Source organism: Varanus komodoensis, unplaced genomic scaffold (genome assembly GCF_004798865.1).
Source record: "Varanus komodoensis strain SLA01 unplaced genomic scaffold, ASM479886v1 scaffold7_1, whole genome shotgun sequence".
Classification (NCBI taxonomy): Eukaryota; Metazoa; Chordata; class Lepidosauria; order Squamata; family Varanidae; genus Varanus; species Varanus komodoensis.
The window spans coordinates 11,406,763-11,426,593 of record NW_025336479.1 but is presented as its reverse complement, the minus strand read 5'-3'; the positions used below and the strand labels follow the sequence as shown (position 1 = coordinate 11,426,593).

The window sequence follows — 19,831 nt, the reverse complement described above, 5'->3', positions numbered from 1 at the left end:
AAAGCCCTCTGCCAAAAATGGACCCAAGGGAGGACAAAACCCACCCCGACAAGGACCAGATCACCCCAATTGTCCTTAGTGATGGAAGGTGCACTTCACCGGATTGCTGCAGGAACCTCGGGAAAAGGAAGACTCCCCCTTTCCCCTGTGCAAGGTAATGGAGGAATTGCTCCATTCACTTATCCAGAGGAGAAATAGCTGGGAGGCACCACAGGTGTCACATTGCGAACCACTCAGTTACGTTGAAAACATGTTTATTCTCCCTTCCCAGGATGGGTAATGCAGCCAAGGACAGCAATGTCCACCTGGATTAACATGTGGAGAGGAAGGAATCCGCACAACCATTCCTGAAGCAGTAGCAAGTATGAATCTGACATGGGAGATACAGGCGAGCACTGAAGGGCAGGCAAACGGGCAACCTCTGCAGCCAAGGAGGAAATACCTTGGAAATGGAAAATCATCCTCCTTCCCAGAACTGTTCGGTGACTCACTCGAGGAGGAAGGAATTTGCAGTGGCAGAGGCTGGTTGAAATGATGGATCATCCTGACAGCAACAGCAGGGAATGCATCGCTTTAAGAAACTGGAACTCTCAAGGCTTATTCCGGTTAGCAGGAGGAAGCATTATGAATAGCTGATGGAACTCCTTGGTTCTGCAGCTATCCAACAATGAGGTCTTGCAGCCAGACCCTCTGCTAAGGAGAATACTATAGGCACGGAAAGGTGCTTAGTACTAGGATTCAGAGACATCCTGCATGGCAACCAGCCTAATGTACTAGGGACAGAAAAGTACAATAACAGCACAAGTCCATGACCAGAAAAGAACTGGAACCAGCCCAGGACATCATCATTAGAACGAGAGTAATCACCATGCTGGAGATAATGAACTAAATGAAGCTCAGTGTGGAGCTTCCTGCACACTTCCCTCCCAAGGGTTGGAGCATCCAGAGCCAAGCCTGGCTCCACACACCTCACTTCCTCAGCACTCCTCTGGGAGACTGGCAGGCTCCCGTCCATGTTCTTCTGCTGCTCCCACCATCACTCCCAGCTTGTACCAGCTCAGTGCAGAACCCCTTCCTTAGAGACTTAACAGCGCTTCTGCACAGAGAAGCAAGGATGCACACATTTGGCCAGCCTCATTAACCAAGCCAAACATGGCAGGCGCCAGGGCTTCCCCTTGCGCCTCCCCGCTGGCACGTCTAAGGAATGCTCTGTGTGTTGTGGGTTGGTGGGGAGGAGGCCTTCACTGCTGGACGAGGCAGAGAGCACACAGGCTTCAGGAACTGTAAATGCCTCTGCCCCTCGGTTGTTCCCACAGGAAGTGGTCCCTGACATCCCTCCTTGCCTGGCCCTTCCTGAGGAGAAAGCAGGCAGTAAATCTGTGCTGCCTGGTGGGGCTGGCCAAAGACACCGGGAGTGCCTCTGGACAGAGGAGCCCACAACATACACCTGCAGCCCAGTTATCTTCTCAGGAAAGTGGGGGTAGAATGTGCTTGCTGAAAACTCCAGAGGTAGCACCAGGGCCACCTTGGCAGGCATTTGTGGAAGCCTGCATAGAGTCTCCCAGAAATGTTGGACCACAATGCCCACAACCCCTGCTGGTTGCTCATCAGGGCTTATGGGAGCTTCCGTTCAAACCACTTGGATGACATGGGCTGTCCACAGCCTAAGACTGTCTTAACAAGTCCAAGGGTGCCTTTCCTGCTGCTACTGCCAACAAACATGCTGCCCCATTCAGACACCAATGCCTGCTTTCCTTGGTGTCCCACTCCGCTTGTTTCAGCCTGTGCCCTGAATGCTTGCCTGGGGAAGGCCTGTGGCAAAGCGGTGCTTGCAAACTGAGGTCATGCTGACCTCTGCTGGTGAGAGAAAGCTGCTGCACCAGTTTATTTATTTATTTACTTTAATCAAACACAAAATTGAGACAATGTAGGCTTCACATTAAAAATCCTTGTACTGCAACAGTTTTCTGTGTGAAAACTTGCACGGACATCTCAAATTACAGGGTGCACGTGCTGTACACAGCCCCTGTGCCACATCTTCAATTTGCAATGTGAAACTGAAGCCTGTTAATTCGATGAAGAACTTTACTAAAGATGGTACTGAATTAACAATACTAATGAGACTATCAGAAACAGGGTACCGTTTATCTCCTAGCTACAGTTTGATCCTTTCACCACTTTCACGAAAATGATATGCAGGTCTGTCAATTGCAGGCAACCGCTTGTGCCGGAGAGAGTACCTCTGCTTTGAAAAGCCATCTGGCAAAGATATTCCGCCCACCCTGTTGTAGAGGACGGCTGAACTCCTGGAGCAGCATCTGCTAGCCAGTGCTTAGCACAAGTCAGCTGAAAGTATAAACCCATTTTCAGGGCTGGCTGTACTCTGTTCTTTACAAATGCAAGTTCTGCTGCCAAGGTACTAGATTTTCTGCCAAGAAAAATGTCTTGTATCAATTAAGCAAATACTTTGCCAAATATTTTGCATAATTTATTCCGACTCTGATAGTGATGGAAAATCTTATTTGCCGTCATTATTCTTATTTTGGCTTCATACATTACCCATATATTGTCAAGTGTTGCCACCCAGCTGTAAGGCCTAGAAATGTGCTATTAAAAAGTGAATTCTAAACTCTCGAGAAGCCAAATGCTGCATTCAGAACTTGCATCCTGTGCTTTCTCTCTCTCGGCCCAATCACGTCTAGCCCTGCACACTTTCTAGGTCCCACCCATTACTCTCTAAACAGATTGCTAGTTTGGTTCTCATCCCTGCCCTCCACCAACCCACCAACAGAACAGTGCCCTAGTACCCTTAAAGCAGAAAAGGGGAGACTGGTGGCCCTAGCTGTAATGCAGAACGCAGTTCAGAGTTCTAGAATGATCTGTTCTGTTCTAGAATGATCTGTCTGCCTCCCACAGCCAGCAGGGTGAAGAAAGATGGCAAGAGTGAGAGGAAAAGAGAGTGTCAGAAAGTGAGAGGGGGAGTGATCCTGTTCTCTTCCTTTGCAGCCCCTAACACATTCCTTCGCCGGCCAGCCAATGGGGCCCTTGGCAGAAAATAGGCCCCTCACTCCAGCCTTAAAGTTGTTTTTAACACACACACACACACTGCATCTTCAGAGAGAGGAGATGATATAAGAGGACAAACTTTCTTTTACTCGAAGCTAAATGAGCTCTGTGTCAAACAAAACAGAGCCCACTCATCTCTCCCCTGGGGCACAAGCCAAATTAAAAGAACTGTGGCTATCATAACTTCAACCCATTTCATGCAAGTTATGGAAACCTAGCTGTATGTCTGTTTTATTGTACCATTATGCGTGCGTGTTGCACATAAAATGGCAGCTGTGTTTTGCTCTGAACAAGCTCAGTTTACAAAGTAACAGGAAACCAGCCTGCTGAAAGCACAGAATTCAAATACACCTTTTGTGAATTTGCTCTTAGTAACTATGTGTTTGCCAAATGTTAAATAGCTCTTCCTGCTTAGAGGAATTGTCCACCTGCCCATGAAAGGCCCACAGCATTCAGAGACCCTCTTTGATGTGTTATGTTAGCTAAAATTCATGCCAGGGAGAAATGAAACCCAAACCAGAGGAGATATGAAAAATGAGGTACGAGTAGGCCAACGCATGGGGATAAATGACATAAAAAGGCTTAACTGCCACTGAACTTTCTTAAATGAAGAAAGACATTCCAAGATGGCTGGGGTTTTTTTTAACAAGCAGTATTATCAGCTTTTCACATGTATCCCCTATGCTGTGCTGCTGAAAATGAAATCAGACGTATCCTTGCTTCTGACTGAAATTCTTTTTTGGAAACTGACTTATTAACTCCAGTACAATGGTATTCAAGCTTTTCTCTTGGAATTATACTGAAGGAAAAGCCAGACTCTGAACTGTTCGCTGGTTTCTTCATTTTTGATGTCTAATGCTGTGCTTGCTACGCTATTTTAAAATAAGTATCAATCTGCAACTATTCAGGGTCTGTAGGCACATCTAGCTATCTGAAAAAAGCATGGCTGGTCTCAAAGGACAAGTAACCTGCTCAGAAGACTGAATGTGAGACAGAGGTAGGGTCAGAGCTCCAATACATTACACAGACTACTTTGATGACAGAGTTTGCGTACCAACAAGAAACAATTTCACCACTTTCTGTTACTCCTGACTCTCATCCAACCAATTCAGTCCCCCCCTCATTTTTCTCCCACACCCTGGCTCCCCACACATAGACATGCGCCTTCATTCTCTCACATGCACTAGTACTCCATATACATATATCCTTCACGCATGTAGCATGAGAATATGCAAATCAGCCCCTTCCCTCTTCACTGCAAGCACATGACAAATCATACTTGCAGTTTTTCAGAAGTCCCCCCCCCACTCCTGGCGCCCTTCTCTCCCCTCTCGCAAACATGTGCAGCCCCATCCATTCTGATGCAGGAGCATACAATGCCTCCCAATTTCCCAGGCTGCTCCCACCTGGTTCCTCCAGCATCCTGCTGATTTCCTTCCCTGACCGGCTTTCTATTGCCTCTTCCAAGACCCTCCCCACTGTTTAGCTTAGCCCCTGCCATCTTTCCTCACTTCCTCTTTCCTTTCCTTGGTGGCTGCAGGAAAGCAGAAGTCAGCAGCTGCCCACCGTCTTTATTTCCTAAGAAGGCCTGAGCTCCACCTGTGACCCCAGAAGAATTAGCAGGAAAGGAAGATGATGGTGGCTGAAGCCCTCACTTCTCTTTAAAGGGATCACAGCAGCTAGTAAGAGATTATTAATACAAATTAAAAGTGGTCTGGGTTGGGTACCTTGGCAGGGTCCAAAAAAGGTTTGGGGGCCCATGAGTGCATGCCTACAGCTTAAAACATTCCTCACATTTTGTCTGTGGATTTTTCACATTTTATGCCTCTTCTAAACTTAAGAACAGAATGGGCTCTTTTGCTGCTGAGTGATTGACTGCCGTCACTGAGGACCTCAAGGATCCAAGGGGAACAAACTTCACTCCACAGAAGAGTTACTGGTTTCCCTGACATCCCACTGACCAATGGATTGGCTTGCAATGACAAAATCCCCAGTGCCAACTGCACTTCAGTTTCCCTTCTCTCCGACCAGTAACTGACTACACATTGATCATTATGGCTATTTCAAAATACAGCCCACAACTAACTCAAAATATAGGGAGTTGGCCATTTGTCTCACCTGGAGAACTCTGGAGCCCATTCCCATTAAGAAAGGAAGATTCAAAGGTCTACTTCCCAGCAACCCAGACAACAGCAGAGCCAGCAAAATTCACGTACCAAAAGCCTTCTGGGGCTCAGTGAGCTTCAGTGTGAAAGTGCGGCCTTTGGGCAGATCCTTGAGCATTTTGGCAACCTCATAATGTCGACAGCCAATAAGGCTCTGACCATTGATGGACTCGATCATGTCTCCCACGTTGATGACTTTGATCCGGTCAATAATGCTCCCTTCCTTGATTCTCTGTCAACAACAGGGGAGATAGTCAGCATGCAAATGCCGTGTGTGCACATGCAAGAGACAGAGAAGCTCATGAAACATTAAGCCAATCGCAGAATTATCCTTCTAAATGCTTTGCCCTTAACTGGCTTTAACTAGGTGACTGGTGTGCTATTATCAACCCTGTGGTTAGTCTTTTGCCTAATTATACAACCTGTCCCTCTGTGAAGTCGGGGGACTGCCTCTGTTGTCAAGCCTCCAAGTGGCAGAGACCACGTACCTATAAGCAACAAGAAATCAAATCGAATGTCCATAAAGTTAGTATCTCTGTCTTGCCCCCTTCTACCTGTTTTTGTCTCGGAATCCACTGACACCTGAAACCATGGATATGATTCAGTGCTGCGCCTGAAACTTGCAAATCATGAGTCATGATTATACTTATATTTCAATTGACTCACAGTGGATGAGAACAGCGGCAGAACCAGTTTGGCATCCTGTTTTTTGCAGAATCAATTGTCAAATTCCTTGCAAAGGCGGTATAACCACGCCCCACCAAGCAAGGTTATACATCTGGAGGCAGGCTAGGAAAGCACTTTTGTATCATCAGACATGAAACCCAAGAAACTCAGGCCTTCCCATATCCCTGTAAATACTAAGTTTTCTGTTTCCTTGCCAGTCTGCTCATATGGTACAAGACGGTAGTAGCAGTCCTCTTTGTGTAAAGTACTCCTTTCAGTAGGGAGTTGCCTGTAAGAGTTGAGGTCTTTCTGGGGTGATGACCAAGACAGTTGCTTGTGTGTTGGGACTGCATGTGACAGTATGGTAACATCCCTATACCAACACTAGAAATGTAATCAGCAAGTTTTGCCTCCTGAAAGAAAGTTTAAAAAAGGGGAGGCAGAGAAACTGCAACTAGAACTAGAAAGGACATTACTTAGAACAGACCCTTGCTGCTGCTGAAACTAAAGCCAGCAGACACAGCTGACTTGGATAAGTTCTGAAGATGGTTTGTTTTACAAGATCTGCTTTGGGAAAGATAAGAAGATTTCTGTTCTAAGACAGCGTATGTAAAGAGCTGAAATAGTGATACCTTACGTTAAATAGTAAACACTGTAGTGTTACGCCATTTTTTCAAAGGCCAGATCTGGACCCTCCCTCTGATCATATATGGTGACAATACACAGTCACTTCTAGGTGGAGATGCAGATGAACCCCAGGTGGAGCAGTGGAACTGTTCATTAACTGCCTGATAGGCATTGTAACACTCTTGACTGCGACCACATGAAGACTGCTGTCCAGAGATACAAGACTGGTCTCCTTGCTACTAGCCCCTTTGCTCCTCCCTCATGTCGTGTTTTCCAGCTGCTCTGACAGAAAGGAAAATATTTAATGCTCATCTCAGACCTACCTCTTATTTCTAGCAAGATAGCAAATATGGGCACAAATGAATACATTGTCTGCAGTTTAAGGGAAATCTGGTAAAATTCAATGCTCAGGACCCCAACAGCAGCCTTCCCCAACCTGAAGCACTCGAGATGGTTTGACCTGCAACTCCTAACAGTTCCAGCCACCATGACAAAAAGTCAGGCATGATGGGACTTGTAGTTCAAAAATCTTGGGGAGTGGGCATCAGGCTGAGAAAGGCTAGCCTGCAGGGGCATACTACCAAACATGACATAGAAGGGACTGTGTGTGTAGAGTGGACACTGCAATTTTCTGCCTTAAGAAAAGGCAGACAATTTTCTGCTTTCAAAATAATGAAAGCAGAATGGGCTTCTGTATTTTCAAGAACATAACTAGCAGATACTTAGGTTATGTACCCACTGTGCCAGGTGAGCATTAATAAAGCTTCAAAGAGGTTTAAGGCTCCAGCAAAGCAAACTTCTGCAGAGGCATAGCTCTACTTCAGAAAGGACTAGGTCAGAGGCAGAGACCCCTTCTTCTGTTAAGAGCTGCATCTTCTCATGGAATAATCTGTCGGGGTCTGCATGCCAGTGGCTGGAAGGGCAAAAGCCACTGGAAGGTGAGACACAGCCAAAAGTGGGCAGACCTTTTCTCTCCCTTCCTCCCAGCCATTTTTGCTGAGGGAGAGAGAGAGAGACTGCTCTCACAAGAGGTCTGAAGTGATCGCTTGCCAAAGGTCACATGAAATGATGCCAAGGGCAGCAGGTTGTCCTCCCTGCTCTATGAACATATAACCTCTAAAGTAGAATCCAATCATCCCATAGACTCCAGGAATTCCACATTCCTTTATAGTTCTTTTCAGCCTCATTAGTTAAAAACAAAGTAAAGTAATTTACCTGGTATTGTCAGGTGAACAAACTTCTGTAATCAGTACTACAGATTCATTTCATAGTGCCTGACCATGTCCCCCAGTCTATAACTCTATTACCATAAATGATCTGGGATAGTATTAGCAGCTTGTGAAGACACACAGATATCAAGCCCTTTGTCTTTTGTCAAAAGTTCAACTTGCAGGAAGTTCAACTTTTTAAAATAGAAAAACTGTCATTCTCTTAGCTTTGCTTATTAGCTTTAAATATGAAATCCAGATAGTAATGCCAAACAAGCTGTCCATCACATGTCTAATTGTCAATGCTCTTTCCCCAGAACAATGGCATAAAAATCTTCAATTGTTTTATCTAAGAACAGTGGAACAAAACATCTAGATTCTTGACAAATCAAACCCTGCACCCTAAAACATGCAAATAAGCAAATTTAATTTTATTAAATTTAATATTTATTTTTTGAGCTAAACAATTTAGGACTTTTTCAAAAATATTGTACCAGGGAATTTTAAGAGTATCAGGAACAGAAACAGGGTCTAGCTAGTTAAGCATCCTGCTTCCAACAGTGGTCAGCCAGATCCTCTCGAGAAGCTTACGAGCAGATCTATAGTGCCTTAGAACATGAAATTTTCATTAAACTATCATGGTTAAAAGTTGTGGGTAGTACTGTCATGGATTTGTCTAATTTCATTTTAAAGTCACTGACCTACCCTGTGACAGCAAATTAAATAGGTTAACTATGCATTACTTTCTTTGTGTCACCTACTTAAAATATTGCCAATTTTAGTGGCAATATTTTAAGTAGGTGATTCAAAGTACTAGTATTATGAGAAAGTAAATTATCTATCCGTTCATCACACCCACCTTACTTTTATTTCTAAACAGCATGGTCCCCAAACCCTTAGTACTTCTGAACTGCTTGATTTCTTACCTCTCTAAACCCTGAAGCGACAGAATAGCCCAATCATCATGTTTCAGGCAGAAAAGATCTTACTCAGGTGCATTATGAAAACATGAATGTTACAGGATCACCTGATTAAAAAGAATGCATGAGTGGATGGTGGGAGAGGCTAACTGATCTTTGCTAGGAATAGGTGGGACTAGTTCCTGTAAAGACCTTAGTTTCAGAAAGGCTCAGTTCAGACAAGAGACTTGGGTTACTGAATGAGGATTAAGGTAAACATTGAGCTTAATGCCCTCTTGGGAAAATGACTCTAAAATCTAAGCATGGAAAGGGGTTGCATTTTAGCCTTTCTGAAGCTGACAGGTTAGAACAGCCACCATAAGCAACTTGATAGGCAGATCAAATACATTTTTCAGAAGTTATGGATTAAAAACCTGCATAAAACCAAAAACAATTCAACAGGAAGCAGATGTGGGACAAACCGGAGCTAACTAAAGATACCTTAATGAACGCATAGCCAGCACCATTGTCTGTGATGGTCAGGCCCAGAGCCTCCTCAGACTTGAACACCTCGATCTCCTTCCTCTGACCCTTCGTGTGTGCAAAGATGAAATCCTCAAGGCCAATCTGACCGCCCAACAGCTTGTCCATGTCCACTTTATGGGTATTTAAGGTACAGAACATAACCTAGGAAATATCAAGAAAGCAACTCTTAGAAGCTGATGCTATAGGCATTTTCAAGCTAATACTTAAAGTGCACGGTGCGACTGTTCCTTCAAGTCCCTGATGTGATGGACCTGCATGGGCTTTTGGTTGCCCATCTCCAGTTTGGATCCTCAGATCCTAAGACTACCACTCCAAACTCATTTAAACTGTGTACCTCCCAACAGACAAAGTCATACATGGAACACTTGCAACACTGAGTGAGCATTATCCAGCTGTATCATCATCATGCCTACCTCAACTGGTGAGATTTTAAAGGCCTCAGCAATTTTGTTGTACAGTTCTTTGACATTGGTAAAACCCTCAATCCGGCCAGTGGGACTTCCATGGGCCAGCTGGGTGTGGAACACCAGCCGAGGGCGAAGACTGGCTGGTGGTGGTGGAAGACCAGGCTGAAGCGCTGCTACCCCCCCTGTACTGCCCAGCCCCGCCCCGCCCAGCCCACTGCGAATGGGCTCAGCTTCCTCATTCTCCACCAGTGGTGGGGCCTTCTTTCGACGGCCTAGTCCAAGTGGCATGAGGGAGAAGTGGCCAGTCAGCAGCAAGGGTCAGTCACTCAAGATTTGGACCTAAAGGTGAAAGAAACACAAACAAGATCAATAGGAAACAGCATGAAAACTCTTTAGGACATCCAATAATAAACAAAAATACACGTTCGAAGGTAAATGAAAAGACAGGCAGGGTTCGAGAAGTGGTGTTATTCCACTTCTAGGGAGTTATTTTAACATTAACCAGAGTTAAGGGAGAGAGAAAGTTGGGCAAGAAAGAGACAGCGCTTGTTATCTCTAGAAGACATCAGCTATATGTCCATGAGATTTGGTCAGGTTGACTTAGTTAATGGCTGCATTCACACATAATGCTAAACCATGGCATGTGGTTGCTGTGTGGTTACCACTCTGCATAGTTTCTTTCATAGTTGCTGGGTTCAGACAAGCACATTGGTTACATGCTGCATGGCTGCCACCCTTCCCCATCATTCCTTCTAATGGTAGCAGGTAACTATCAGCCCTGCAGCTGAAATTTAAGCCCAGATGTGCAACTCCTGCCTACTTTGTCTGTCTCTCCCTCTTTGGTCCAAACACTCCCCTGGGCGTGTTCTCAGACAGATGCTCCTGGTCCCTCCCTCTGCTGCTCAGCTGGAGCAACCACTTGCTTACCAGAGAAGCACTGCTGCTCCACAGTAGCGCTAGAGTAGCAGTCCTGTGTTGCTGAACTCCGCCAGTCCACGGGCACACCCACCCACACCCTGGCCTCTTCCACACCCCTCCCTTGCTGCAGATGTGTCTATGCTCCCCTGCACTCAGGACTCGCACGTGCTGGAAGGAAGGGGTTATCTCCCCACTGCAGTCAAGTACGCAGGGCATCAGTGCAGGCAGGCGGTTCCATCCCCACCTGCTCCTGCCCCATGGCTGCAGCCAGCCCTGTCTGGTGAAACCCACTCCCACTCTCAGAAGCCCCTTCCCCCACCTCTGCCTGCTCTGCGATGCATGGAAGGGGCTCGCCCTGACACCCCCTCCCCTGTGCCAGGTCATGCTGAGAGCAGCCTAATCTGGTGCTGCCCCTTGCCCCTCTCTAATACATGTCTTTATTTCTGTAGCGTCACAGGGACTCGGGGGTGGTAGGGGAAGATGACTGTGCCAGAGAGAAATCATACCACGGTCAATAAATCTAGCAGTCTTTTCTGGTGGGGCATAAGCAAGCATAAGTGTTCAGACGCAGCAAGGGGAGGCAACAGCAGGACTTGCTGAAAGCCCCAAGAAATGCCAGGGACAAGACAGGAGAGGAGGAGAGGGCAGGGGAGGACCATGGGCTTTTGGGGAAGCTTGCCCTGTTGGTGATGCTCTGCGCGTTGCTCATGTGCTCCTCTTGTGTAGGGGCAATTTGCAGAGGGTAAGCAATGCTTCTGTCAGAAAAGCACTGACAAAGCAGCTAACGAGCAATCTTTCTCTGAACACGAGCAATTAAATTAAACAGAAGTGTCAAACACAGCTGTCTCCAAGGTCTCTGCTGGAAGTGATGCAGTTTGCTTTTCCTCTGTCCTCCAGTAGGCCCTGGGGGCACTGGAGAAGGCAGAGGCAGGAGGATATGGAGCAGCCAGTTGGCGCACAGCTAGAGCTGATACCCTGATTGCTCTAGACAGATCTGGACAGTGGAGCATGTAGCAGGAGTGTCTCCTCTAGCAGGAGCTGGTTTTTTTCACAGGACACTATGGTAGAAACCATGTTTCTGGGTTCACACAATCAAATAAGCCATGGTAAAGCATGAAGGTCATAGAACAGACTATTGTTTCTCTCTCTGATTACACAGAAACCAAAAGTACCATGAAGTAAGTCTTTGACAGGATTCAGACAACATGACAGATTAAGCAATGGTGGTTTCCACCGTGTTTAGCATTATGTCTCACAAGCTTGCCTTACAAATTTACAAAGTTACAACACACTGACCACAAATATCTACAGCAGGCCTGCAGATGCACCTCGAGCACGTCAATAGCCTGAAAAGATGAGAGAAAGGAAGATAATAAATCTTTTTTAACTTATAAAAGCTTTTCAAGCTGTCCAATTGAAGACTTTTTTTTACAGCATATAATCAAATGGGCATACAATATTTGTCTCTTGGGAACATTTACCCTCTTGCAGAAACTATGGGCTATCAGTCTATCAGGTTCCAGCTACTTTAAACTTTTTTACAAAAGCTATACAAATTCAGATTCAAAGGTCCTCGTTTTGCACACATATCACAGAGTGGGTGAAAAAGAGCAGATCTCTGCTCCATGGGTGCCTGTATTTATGCACTGTACTGCATTGGCCTCTGCTTGAAAGTATAATGAAGCAATTGTCACAGCAAACTTTATCATTGGAAGATGGAATGTAGAAGACAGTTGCTGGCCTGGACAACTACGAAGTGACGAACTGCAATAGCATCAGTTTCCTCTTTATAATTGGCATGCATGATATACACTGGAGTTGCTGCTAGACAGTATTAACATGTATAATCATCTTAACAAGGTGTGGTTAGCTCACCCTCCTAGACATGTGTAATCTTTATTGATGTCCTACTTTTGGAGCTTTCTTTGAGTGAACAACAGAGAAGAAAAAAACTAGAGAATGTAGGAGCATGGATATGGATTTATATCCTTTGGCTGTATTATAGCTGATTTTATCTGCTGACCTTACTGTACTGAATTTGATCTGAAATCACAAGTTTCTAGTTGTGCTTGCTGAAAGGCTTACAGCACAGGTCCTCAAACTACGGCCTGCAGGACGGATCCGGCCCGCCATGGCCATCCATCCGGCCAGCGCCGCTGTTTGCCGCCTGCGTGCGCGCTTGCTGCGCGGGCAGGGAGATGGTGGCTCGCTCCCTCAGAGATGGTCTCCGAGTGAGCAAACCGCTGCCTGCCTCCTGTACAGGTGTGCTTGCTGCTGCCTCGCAGCATGGGGAGGGGAGCTGGTCAATTGCTCACTCGGAGAGATGGTTTTAGACTCGCTGGGAGATCTCTGAGTAAGCAAGTCACCGCCGCGCGCACCCGATGCTGCCTCGCGCGTGCCCGACAGCACCTCACCAGTTTGTGCCCCCAGGCACCCCCACCTCACTGGCCCACGACTGTCACTGCAGCCTTTCAACTGCCTCCCTATTCAAAAGGTTTGAGGACCCCTGGCTTACAGGGTACTAGGATTTTCAAACACACACATTTATACTTGCTTACAAGTTGAGGGCTGCATTGCTTAACCAAGTTTATGTTCTACTGATGGGAAATTACACTAGATGTCCTAAATTGCCATTAAGATGAATCAAAGAAATTGCTATAAAGAAATTGGAGATATAAGAAAAGACATTCCTTTTAAATTTTGGATCTGTGATTTAAGTGAAAGATATTTTGGCAACCACTGTGTAGAACCACTGTTGTGTTGTTTTTGTTTTGCTCAATAAAATAATCAAATGGATATGTAAAACAAGTTTTGAAACTTCAGCTCTTTGCAAATTTTACATTAACCCAGGGAGAAGGAAATAGCAAGACTATTCGAAGAAATTCATTAATTTGACAAACTGATTTGACTTGTTACATTATCTGAATTTCGTGGCTCCATGATTGTGAGCTGCCCAGAGGTGCTGTGGCACGATTGGGAAGCATACAAATTTTTAAAATAAATATTCCATAGGTGAATCATGATGGCCAGACTGTTTAGCTGCTAATATCATGTAGTGGACAAAAAAAATCAAAGTTTTTTTTTAAATTAAAGATAGGATTTTTAAAATTTAAATTGGATTTTTAAATTTAAATTGAAATTTTTAAAAATAAAATCCTTTTGAGGAAAAATATATCTAGTTTTATATTTAAGATACATTATAGTCCAAAGGTTATTCACCATGAAATAAGGATTAGTTTTTAATTATGTAGCATGAGGCTATATATTCAATGCAATGTTAATTTTTTTAGTAAATGGATTCCATTAATCCATTCACAATGTCATGCTCTTCCAGTGGCTTTTGTAAGATTATTAGGCAATTATCTAGAATATATTATCATAGATGCTTGGTTTTATCATTCTCAAAATTGTAACTGTGTGTCTGCAGAGATCACATGCCTCTCATTCACAGCACAAATCTCATAAAATAAACATTGAGTTGAGAAAAAGACCTTAATCCTATCATTTCTTTAATCTATGTACACAGAATCAACCCCCTACCTCTTAAGTGCTAAGTTTCAAAAGATTCAATGAATAGAAGATTGTTGGGAGTCAAATAGATCTGCACAAGAAGCTAAAGGTGAGGAGGGAGGGGGAAGAAGTAAAAATGAAAATTAAACAATTTCAGCAGAATATTCCACAAGTCTTTTTGTGTACAGCCTGAGGTTTACTATATTCTTCTTTCCCTGGATCAGAAAATCTATAATAGCACTAGGCAGTAAAAGAGCCCCAGTTTGGGAATATTTCAATGAAGTTTCTCTACCTAAAGGTAAGCCAGGCACGTGTGTATATTATGTAGAAATCCATGATTTCATTCTAGTCTTACTGACTAGTGATTTAAATCAGATCCACCCTGTCATGTAGTCACTTTACTATTTTACTAAACCATAAGTGGCACTTATCTATTTCTGCACGTATTTGCTATTTTGCACAGACTACTGATTGCAGAATTCAAGATTCGGGAAAGCATGCAGGTGCATTATTTTTGTCCATCCTAAAAATGTATATGCTACAAAACAAATCAGGGGAGTGCATTCCAGCACTGAAGGCAGAAAGAACACAGAATAACTAAAGGGAAAAAGAACTTGGTTCATAAAATGATGGAGCATTACTGTGGGGAGAGTCTAGTCAGCATTTACCACTTAAAAAATGAAAGAGTAAGAGAAAGACAGACTATGGATGTTCCCATACTGCTGGAATGCAACAACAGGAGAGCATTTCACTCCTAAAATATTTTTTGAAAATTAATTGAATGAGGCCATTAAACAGTAGTGGCCAACTGGAGGCTGTGACAAGGGATTGGGGAGAGGAATTAATTGTTCCTCACCATTCACATTTCACAGAAATATTCTATTCTGGAAGTTTACTAGTAACAGTAACTGGCTACCAATTGCAAATGCAGTATTCAGTAAGCTTAACAGTTTTAAATTTGCAATTACTATATTTCAGGTGATTATCCCTTGCATGTATGTGAAAAAATACACATGCATTACTTAAATATATGTATGTCCCTGTGTGAAAGGGAACATACAGGAAGTGACAGCAAGACTGAAGATGCCCAACAGTCTTCACAGAAGAGAGCTGAACTCTGTTGAAATATATGCACATTCATCAGCATATCTTTAAGGCTGCAAAAACCAATTAGAGCAGCTTTCCCTGACCAGCTGCTTCCAGATGTGATGTAACACCACTCACAGCACCCTCACTGCTGGAAGTTTATTTCTTATAGGTCTACCTTACACTAGGTCAGACTATTTGACAATCAAGCCTAATATTGTCTCTTCTAAATAGAGTGATTCTCATCACCTGTTACCTGAGCTCGTTAAACTGGAGATTTTTCTGGGACCATATGCAAGCAAAGCATTTCCTCTGTCATTACATTATGGAGCACTAAATAATTTCCTTCATACACATGAATGGTTATCCATTTATGACAATGACATCTGGTGATGACTGGCTGCATGCATGAGCTATCCCAGACTTAGAATCATAGATTCATAGAGCTTAGATGAGAAACCTCATGCTTACTCTGAGATGTGCATTCTCCCTGGCAAAAGCCGCAGAACTAAAGTGGATGGAGCTGCAGCCCCTCCTACACACAATAACTCCCCCCACCCCACCCTTTCACCTCATCTGGTCTCTCACTCCCTTCTTTTTCTCTCTCCTTCTCTTGGTTCCCCCCTTCTCCTCCTGTGCTTGCTCTCTCCCAGCAAAAATGCCTTAGACAAAGCTCCGATTGAGGCCAGTGAGAGCTTTTTTCCCAAAGCCATGTTGCCTCAAAGCAGCGGGCTGCAGGGCCTTGGGAGAGGAGGGTCAGCTCTCCTGCAGGGATTACTTCGAAAACTGCCACTTGCACAGTGGTTATACTTTTTATAAAAGTGTAGTTCTCATGGAGGTGGGCCAGAGGAGAGAGGATGTGAGCAGGATGGGGAAGACACACCCAGCTTAGGGACTGCTGGTTCTCCCACTTCATTTCAAAAACCATGTTTTCAGGCAAGATAAATCATAACAGCAGCTGCTATGTACTACATACAATAATCAAGTGTAGACAAATAAAAAAATATACGTGACTGTATGAACGCACTCTTTGGCTGCATCTGAGACTAAACCCTTTCAGAAGTGAGACACTACGTGTTAAAAAGCCACTGCTCTTTTATTTATTTGATTCTACTTTCATGTCCTGGCATATCTCCATTATTTTTCACAATAGCACATAGTTCCCAAAATGAGAATGAACAAAAAATGGCAGAATTTGATGGGGAACGCACGTCATTATATTTTACCTATGAACTGGACATTTCAAGCTTAAATTCAACACACAAGAAAACTGTTTTACCTTACATCTTATTCTATATTGCATAGTGCTTCCTGATCTGGAACACTCACACCTGTGTGCCTTGCAAACGTGTATAAAAGAAATTATATGTCCCAAAGGCCTTCCTTTACAAAAAGACCAACTAAACAAAGCTGAAGAAATCAGCAAGTAAATACTATCAGCTAAAGATAAACCAATACTTTTTTAATGAAATGGGAATTGACAGTCCAGTCTAGAAGGCTGCATATATGCATAACTTCAAAACAAGCCATATTACCATAGGATTAAAGCAATCTAAAATTTGGGAACAGTCCACAACCAAATACCCTGTTATACCTTTTCGCTCCAAGGACACGGCCTCCTCCTAAAGATAAGGATCTATGAAAACAGAGCAGGACACAGGATCCTAGCATTTCTGCAGATTACATGTTCCCCCCCTCTCAACCAGGCTACAAGAACAAGCAGTTGAAAGGTCTGTCACAGCAAGAACCTTCTAGCTAGGGAGCCTCCAACATCTCTGTTCTGGAATCAGGGCGGAGTATGTCTTTGCAAGTTGATTCAGAGTAAAGAAACCGGCTACAGGGTGTTCCCTAGAGGGTGGGACAGCGGGGGAACTCAGCCAAGCCATGACTGCTGTACACTGAAGAATAGCTCAGTCAAGCTGAGGGGTAAAGCAGCCTAGAGCTTAAGTGCTGCCCTCCTGCTTTCCAACACTTCTAAAAGTAGCTACTTTTAAGTCATATTGGCCATGCAAGTTTCACTGTGGTCTTTCTCATCCCATCATTTTCAGCTCCCAGAGATCATGGCATTACTTTGCATTTCTTCTACCACTTAGGCATCTTTCCCAAAGTCTTTCAAAGAAACCAAGATCTTACTTCCAACTCATTTTAGCTAATGGAATTATCATGTTTCAATTTCAAAGTACTGTTCAGAACACAGTCAATCCCCAAAACCTCAGCCTATCAAGTCTGTAGGCATTTATAAGCCTTCCAAATAATTTCAAACACTTGCTTAGTGCCAAGACAAAGCAGGTATGGATTTTAATTTGTCTAGACAGAAGACAGAGGAGACAAAGTGCTGACAGGTCCCACCCTAAGAGAAATACGTATAGGACTGGCTGTAGTTTCTGAAAATGTCTTTTAACTTCAAGATTTAAAAAAACATTTATTTATGGAATTTCTATCCCACCCCGTTAGCCAGAATGGCTTTTTTAAACCTATAAATGAATTTATTTGGACAGACTAACACCTATGACATTGTACACTGTGAAGCACCCTCGAGAGTTCAAGATTTGTTTTGTTTGAAGCATGCATAATTTTAGGAAAGGTCAAATAACTTCACATATCTGCTCCATAACTGTACACTGTTTTGTTGACATTCTATTCTGAACTAAAGATTTGCAGCAATTCACTGAGACGGGTGTTAAAATGTTAAATAATAGGGTGCTAAGATACAAAGCTGCAAATAACTGGAAACCACAAATGGGTATCTATAGCAAATATATGGATTATAGCAAATCCTCCATATTAGGATAGAAATAACTTCAACTAGTCTGAAACAATTGAAAAGATGTATGCTAAGCCTCTTAAACCTTCCAATGAAGATGGGTGTTAATTTTCTAGGTAAATGGCCTCCTATCACCAGTGTTTCCATAGCTAAGGATTCACTTTCACATTTTTAAAACAAAGCCTTGATTTCCTGTTGTTAAAAGCAGCACTGCTAAACTTCCCATCAGTTTCGTAAACAGACTTTTAAAATATTAAAAGCAATTTTCTTGCACTCATGTTATTTAGTGATGAACACATTCCTATCATCTCTACCTATCTCCAGCACTCCAATGCTGCATGCATATTTATTTGGTGGTGTCCTACTGAGTTCAAGAGGATGTACTCCCAATTTAGGATTGAGGCCTACTTTCTTGATCACTCATTGCCTTCCAAGTTATGTGCAATTTCCAACATCATTCTTATAGGTTGGCAGCCACACCAGCTGTTGCCACCCATATTATTCTTTGACATATATTTAGTGTAAATGCAAGGCACAGCACAGACTTAATGCATGAAATAGTTCCTGCCCAGCTGACTTATTATCTGTAGCAGGAAAACAAAGGTGAAGGGAGATAAAAAGGGTTTAATAAAGCAGTAGCACTGAATAGATGGGAAAGCACTGAATAGATGGGTGTATTAACAAGACTGGAGAAAGAATACAACTTTAAATGCCATAGACAGAACAATTCATGTCTCTCCCTCTCAGACACACACATACAAAGTCCTATTTTCTGCCACAGACTGTGTTCAATTTGTGATCCACAATCTCCCTCAAATCCTTATCAGCAGACCTACAGCTCAGCTAGCCTAGTTATTCTTTCTAATACTATAAGTACATTATTAAAAAAACACCGGCTATGTTAATAGACCAATAAAGCATAAGGAAACATAGTTCTTAACTTCAGTACCATCAGTGTGATGGTGGGATGGGGATGCAATGTTTTGAGAGTCCACCTAAGCTATTTTGTTTTACTACTCTTATGAACAAATACCAAGAAATGAGACGATGTCTAGAAGTATCACCAGAGTTCTTCCCAGCTGCTGTTCCCTTGGTTTAGCAAAAGAAGATAGTGAATGGTACCTCTCACTACCTCTGGGTGCAGTTTCCTGTTTCAGGAACTGGTGACCAATGACCTTTTGGTGATAAGCGAGCAAGGGTCTACATACACCAGCTGGGAAAAATGTGAACTGGCAGGCATGTAAGAAAGGGAGGGCTACCGTGTACATCAGCCCTCCCTACCATGGTGGCCTCCAGGAATATTGAAACACAACTTCCAGCATCCCTAGTCAATATGGCTGGGAATGCTGGGAATTGCAAGCCAGAATGTCTGTAGGCACCAGGTTAAGGAAGTCTGGAAGTTCATGTCTAGTAATATCAGAGCATATCATGCAAAGATACCTGTATTCTGTTATCAGAGTAAATTATAGATATTCTCTACATTTGCTCATTTTTACAAATATCTGGCTTTCTGTATTCAAGGTTTCCTAGAATACAGAACATTTGGTAAGAAATGGAGAATACTGGAGATTAGGTTTAAATGACCAACAGAGATGGGGGTTGAAAACTGTGCAATGTACTAATTTTACAGCCATCATTATTTATTAATTATCTCAATATCTCATCTTTTTTTCCCTTCAAATAGTCCAAGCTTTCCAGAAATCACATTTCCTTTGCAATTTTTTTTCTGGCAAACATCAGTGCAAGTTGTTGCATTTTAAAAGAGAAACACTGAGCTCTCAGTGTCAAACCTTGTATCTCCTACTTGTTTGCTCAGTTTGTCAGATCTCACCCAGCTCTGGATATAGGTGAGACCTATTAATAGCAGAAAGCATGTGCCAAGAGCCCACCCTACCCTCTTCTAAGATGTGATGGAGTGAAGGAACTGTCCCCTACTGTTACAGTTAGCTTTAAACCAGGGGTCTCAAAC

The 19,831-nt window shown here is 43.4% G+C and overlaps 1 protein-coding gene across 2 annotated transcripts in view; it reads right to left on the bottom strand.

The window, feature by feature from the left end:
- Nucleotides 1–19,831, bottom strand: part of GIPC1 (GIPC PDZ domain containing family member 1) — a 34,687-nt gene that overhangs the window by 13,619 nt on the left and 1,237 nt on the right. The window contains exons 2-5 of one of the 2 annotated variants that reach the window (XM_044453859.1): nt 11,799–11,848; nt 9,591–9,923; nt 9,133–9,318; nt 5,283–5,463 (exon numbers count right to left, since the gene is read on the bottom strand). In XM_044453859.1, the coding sequence (XP_044309794.1) occupies nt 5,283–5,463; nt 9,133–9,318; nt 9,591–9,872 (649 nt within the window). In that variant the 5' untranslated portion in view covers nt 9,873–9,923; nt 11,799–11,848. Of the gene's footprint in view, nt 1–5,282; nt 5,464–9,132; nt 9,319–9,590; nt 9,924–11,787; nt 11,849–19,831 lie in introns of those variants that run through there. The other variant, XM_044453860.1, reaches the window with a different exon arrangement.